Source organism: Mercenaria mercenaria, unplaced genomic scaffold (assembly GCF_021730395.1).
Source record: "Mercenaria mercenaria strain notata unplaced genomic scaffold, MADL_Memer_1 contig_804, whole genome shotgun sequence".
Classification (NCBI taxonomy): domain Eukaryota; kingdom Metazoa; phylum Mollusca; class Bivalvia; order Venerida; family Veneridae; genus Mercenaria; species Mercenaria mercenaria.
In genome coordinates this window covers 29813-35351 of record NW_026463709.1, presented here as the reverse complement: position 1 = coordinate 35351, position 5539 = coordinate 29813, and the positions used below count along the sequence as shown (strand labels likewise).

Here is a 5539-nt window from a genome sequence, read left to right as displayed (position 1 = left end):
AATAAGGTATCTCAAAAATAAAGTTATAAAATAAGTGCATTTGGCACTGGTTGCTTATGCAGCAAATACTGGCTACTCCGGGCTCAAACAATTCTGCCGCCAAACTTGCGTTACAAAGGATAGAATTTGCTATTATCTTGACATCGGACTTTTTTTGAAAGTGTGCATTACTAGATTACTAAAGTTTTATTAAGTTCGGCAATGAAGATTGTCAGTGACAGTAACTGTGCCATATAAATCCGCAAAAATAAAGAGTGCATATTTAAATTGCAAAAACTTATAACTATTTCGTTGCATATTCATCAAAATCTACTCGAGCAAAATACAACGTCCCAGATAGCTACTATTATAATAACCCTATTGTGTGTGGATCCACGATATGTATATTTCATTACTCCACTTACACATAAAGTGCTACATATATCCTACAAATATTTGTTTTATTGAGTTACTAATACCCATTTTTCAAAATGTCAGTGTGCCAGTCCTTGAAACAAGGCACACAGACATGAACATTGCACTGTAAACACATATTGAAACATTCATGCCGCCTTTTCCTTTTGCTACATTGACGGCACCTTCCACGTTTCAAGCCATTACTTGGAAAATGGCCGGCATTCACAGTGGCAAGAGATGCCTTCTCGTTTTCCGTATAATCCGCTATCAATTGCTTTGCAACGTTCATTCTAAAGTCAATCAATGCGCGTTCCTTGGGTTTTCCTTTTCTCGTTTTTAATTTGTGATACGGGGATTCTTTCATTACGATGAAGGCATTTACCACCGCTGTATCCCATAAAAACCAAAACAGGTACAACCACCATTTTCTTGACGTACGGAAGGTTGAGTAGGCTGTTCTCAGTTGGTCAGCATGATCAACCCCGTTCATGTAATTGTTGTACTCGGGAATTGTTACTGGCGCAGGTACTTCCTTGATGTCACCGGTGCGTGACTTTCTCGGTACAGAGGAATCAATATTTGCTGGATTATCAGCAGTTGAAAGAGTAAATATTTCTTTCTTATCTTTCCAAATGCACGCGACTAATTCTCCTTTCTGCGCAAATTTCATGTCTCCTTGATTTTTCACGTCCTTCTTTTTCAAAGTTGTATGTGGAAAGCCTTTCCTGTTAGATCTAACAGTTCCCCTAGCGTATGTTCCATTATTTTCTAACTCCTGGAATAACATAGGACTGAGAAATAATTGTCCATATTCACAATTGGTTTCGTCCATTTATTCCATTCATCAGTTCAGTAACAACACGATGTGCAAGTCCATTCTCTGCTGGTCCATCACGACCAGTATAAACCTGAAAGTCATTCACGTAGCCATTTACCGGATCTGCCCGCACCCAGATTTCATGCCGTATTTCGTCGGTTTGGCCGGCAGATATTGTTTGAATGATAGACGACCACGGAATTTTACCATAGCCTCATCAACACTAACGTTCTGATGCGCGTTGTAATTTTGGAGACACAATTTCCTAACTTCATCCAGAATAGGTCGCACAAGAAAAAGTTTGTCATAAGTTGGATGACCCCTTGGTTGCATCTTTGATCGATCATTTACATGAAAGTACTGCAGGATTTTCATAAATCGGTCACGTTTCATCACTTTCCTGATGGACAAATTACCAAAGGTCTTGTCTGTAGACCAGTACATCTGAGTCTGTGGTAACTGAAATCACAAAAAATAGCTGTTCAAATGCTTGCATATAAACAAACTTATTTTGTGTCTATACTGAAGTCAATATACTTAAAAACCTTTATAAAAAGACGATAAAAAGCTGTATATGTACAGCCGGGTGATACATCTAAGTCCGTAATTAACTTCAACATTATAATCCAAACAACCAAAATTAATGTAAACTTGTATGTCAGTGTTTTTTTCCACTACTTTGAAAATGGGGCCGGGGCAACTGGGAAAAATGCACCGTAAATTATCCAAACAGGGATTTTTTATTTCAGAATTATAAAACTAACAATACTTTATAGGCAAGTTAGTGTTGATTGGAAACAAAAAAGAAGAAATTCTATAAGCAAACATATCTCTGTGACTAAGCTAGCAATACACAGAATTTCAGAATTGAGCTGCGCCATGAGAAAACCAACATTGTGGCTTTGCGGCCAGTATGGATCCAGACCAGCCTGTGCATCCGCGCATTCTGGTCAGGATCCATGCTGTTCTTTTTCAAAGCCTACTGCAATTAGAGAAACCGTTAGCAAACAACATGGATCCTGACCAGACTGTGCGGATGCTCAGGCTGGTCTGGATTCATACTGGCCGCAAGGCCACTATGTTGGTTTTCTCATGGCGCGGCTCACTTAGATATTTGTCTGAATCTGTAATACATATTCAAGTCATTGACAGTTACTGATAGTTTTTCCTATTTCATACGGGTATTTTTATTTTGTATTCACTCTGACTGGCCGTTTTCATTGTAAGTGTGGTAATTTGAGCTGTTACGACTTATATGGTCTGCCTGGCGAACAAAACATCAATTTATTTAATTTTGTTTTGGTACTTTCAGCATTATTTTTCATGTTTTTTTTTCTAAGTATTGCAGACGATTTATTTACGATAAACTGACATTTACATAATCATGTCTTTCAATGACACGGTTTATGGGTAAGTAATTACAATTCAATGTTTACAAACTTATTATTGTCCGTAAGTATTGACCTGGCATCATTAATCTTCGCCAATATATTCGGGTGTTTTCGTTATTTTACGCGATAGTTGTGTCCTGAAAATATCTAGATTTATCAAAATTTATTAGATAAACACCTGTACAGTGGTGTAGTGGTAAGCTCTCAGACTTGGAAACATGTTACCATGGGTTCAAATCATTTTTTAACCATTTTTTAAAAAATATAGTTCCCTGTGTTTGTATTTGTTACTATGATATTATATTGTTTTATGGAACATTTGATGTGTCGCTAACAACAGTTCTTTAATCTTTGAATTGTCCGTTGAATGAATGAATGCTTGTCCGGTCCTGAAGATTTTAAACGACATTTTGTAGAACGGTTTCATGAACGTAGAAAAAATTTAATTGATAGAATCTAGTAGAGTATTTTGTTTATAAATTATAATAAGTGTCTGTTAATTTTACAGATAAAATAAAATAATAATAATAAAAAAAACCCAATTTGGTCGGACAGCGGACTCGAACACACAACACTGAGATTAGTGACCAAACGCTTTGTCCACACAGCTATATCTGCACATGATACATGATGGTATATAACTGGCTTTTCAATAGTTATATCGTTGTTTAGGTTCGGAAACCGAACATTACTTTACGGAAACATACGGAATATTCATGAGTGTCAGGTCAATACTTACGGACAATACTATACCGTTATATCAACATCAACATATTTAAGTCCTGTGAAAATTTTCAGGTTTGTTTTCTGACTGTCAATTAGTAATTTTAGATGTTAAATTGGGGAAAAAAAAACATACTAGTATTCGTTGGAGGAATTGGAGCTGAAATTCTGCAACAAATCAACCAAGAAAAGGTACTGTATGTGTATAATCGCAAAGACCATTTCATATTTGGCAGCTTGAAACTTTTTGCTGAGTATAAAGAGTATATATAAAGAATAAGTTTATTTTTTGATTCAAAGTATCATCAATGATACTAAATATATTGTAACTATAATATTCATTATTTCCAGTGACTATATCAAAGCAAAACTTTCATTTTAGCTGCTAATCCTATGGTCATAAACTACTTAGTTTAAGTGGATGGAGAAAAATTGTTGTTAAAAATAAATTATCATTTATAACTGTATTTAAAAAAAAAGGTTGGGATGCCAGTACCGATCTATATATTCATTTGTTGTTGTAGTGTTCCATAAACTTATCTGTTGCTAAATACTTTTTTTTCACCGACAGGCGACACAATTCTGGAAGTGTTATTAGAATTATTAGTTTTGTTTCGTACAAATTCATGAATTTAGCAAACTGGTCAATCATTTTTACTGTCCGCAAGAGAAATAAGTATTGAATGATTGAAACGATGTTATATCTAAAGATTGCTTTTAACTGCACTAAATCAGTAAATGTCTTCAGTTTCAGTGCTAGGAATACAATAGTAACATGTGCAAACAATCCCATAACCGATCCTTATCTACAAAAGTTTTTCCCGCCAAATATTTTGAGCAGTATCTTGTTTCCTAGAGTCGGTTGGGTATTGCAAATTAAAGCTGTTGACCACCTCAGCTGTATGGCAAGCAAATCCATCATTCAAACAATGTCCTAAAAGCTGAAACTTATTTTTTTTAATCGAAATGCAGGAGAAATTTGATAGCTATCCTCTATACCATGACGAAACAAAGTAGTGAAAGAATTTACTGCACATCGACTAAGGCAACAGTGTTGTCAAATCAAAACAATATTTATTTATTGTCCGTAAGGCATGTATATTTTCTTTTTGAGAAGTTGCAAGTCACCGTTTATCAAAACAGATATTCATGTCTGTCTTTTTTATAGTTATAGGTACATTTCAGTCGCATATCTGGTTTTAGAAATAAATATAATGATAGATTCTACATAGAATCTGAAAATAATTTTACAACTGAAAACGATTGTGAAAAGTAGACATTAGTCTAGTACTGCTGTTATTTCCTGGAAATTTTTTGACTTATTATTTATAGAATTTATAATACCTGAATAATGCTCATGTACACGCGGATTCCCAACCATGCCTTCATTTCAACAAATGTCACTTGTCGCCATGAAGGATCCGACTTCCTGGATTGTTTCTGACTGGCATACAGATTGGTCTGTTTGACAAGAAGCTCAATCAACATTACTGGAAAGAAAAGCTCAACAAAGTCCCATTCTTTATCATCAGGGCTCAGTAAAGTGGTAGGTCCCGGTTCAGGCTCAATAAATGGCCTCTTTGGGCGTGGTGTTTTGTCATTTACTGACCAAGTGTCATTGTTCTGGTCTTCGCTTTCACTTCCACTACCGTCCGAATCAGAACTGTCATCAAAATTACGAATCAAATCCGCTAGAGGCACATCATCGTCCGACTCAAACTCTGAGAAATCACTGTCACTAAAATCAATTACAGAATCATCCATATTGAATATTCAGGCTTGGAGAAATCACTAGAGTATTAATTTTCTGTTAAAACTACGCTCGTTTTTACAGCTTCCAGTACGAAAACATTTATTTCACATCATCCGCCATTTTATGTAATGTCTCATGAATGTTACGTAACAAAAATTTTGATTGGTCCAATTTGATAGAAAGAACTTAAAGCGTTTATCAAAAGACCAATAAAATGTGACGACTCAATGCGTCACGCGGAATTCAGAGCTACTACTGTGACGACGCATGTACGCGGCATGCGGTATCCAGAGGTAGTTTACAACACCGCTTAGATGTGGCACGCGATATACCGATAAGAATCGGACGACGCATTAATGCGTCGTGCGGGCATAATGAGTTAAAGGGCATTGACTCCAGATTTTGGCTAATATGATCTTTCTTTAAAAATGCAAATTGATCATATCATGCACATTAGAA

The 5539-nt window shown here is 35.7% G+C and overlaps 1 protein-coding gene across 1 annotated transcript; it reads right to left on the bottom strand.

Moving 5' to 3' along the window:
* Positions 1–371: 371 nt before the first annotated feature.
* Positions 372–4906, bottom strand: LOC128554852 (piggyBac transposable element-derived protein 3-like). Its single transcript, XM_053536166.1, has 3 exons — positions 4672–4906; positions 1332–1672; positions 372–1187 (listed from the first exon to the last, which is right to left on the bottom strand). Exons 1-3 carry the CDS (start codon positions 4813–4815, stop codon positions 452–454), a joined length of 1221 nt encoding a protein of 406 aa, XP_053392141.1. The 5' UTR covers positions 4816–4906; the 3' UTR covers positions 372–451.
* Between the last annotated feature and the right edge of the window lie 633 nt (positions 4907–5539).

What these genes read in the sequence shown, in the direction of transcription:
- LOC128554852 (XM_053536166.1), bottom strand. Translation starts at nt 4,815, where the DNA reads ATGTTGATTGAGCTTCTTGTCAAACAGACCAATCTGTATGCCAGTCAG. An exon ending in TGTACATGAGCATTATTCAG is followed by an intron (nt 1,673 to 4,671) that starts GTATTATAAATT and finishes TTGTGATTTCAG; the next exon opens with TTACCACAGACTCAGATGTA. An exon ending in TCTGGGTGCGGGCAGATCCG is followed by an intron (nt 1,188 to 1,331) that starts GTAAATGGCTAC and finishes ATTATTTCTCAG; the next exon opens with TCCTATGTTATTCCAGGAGT.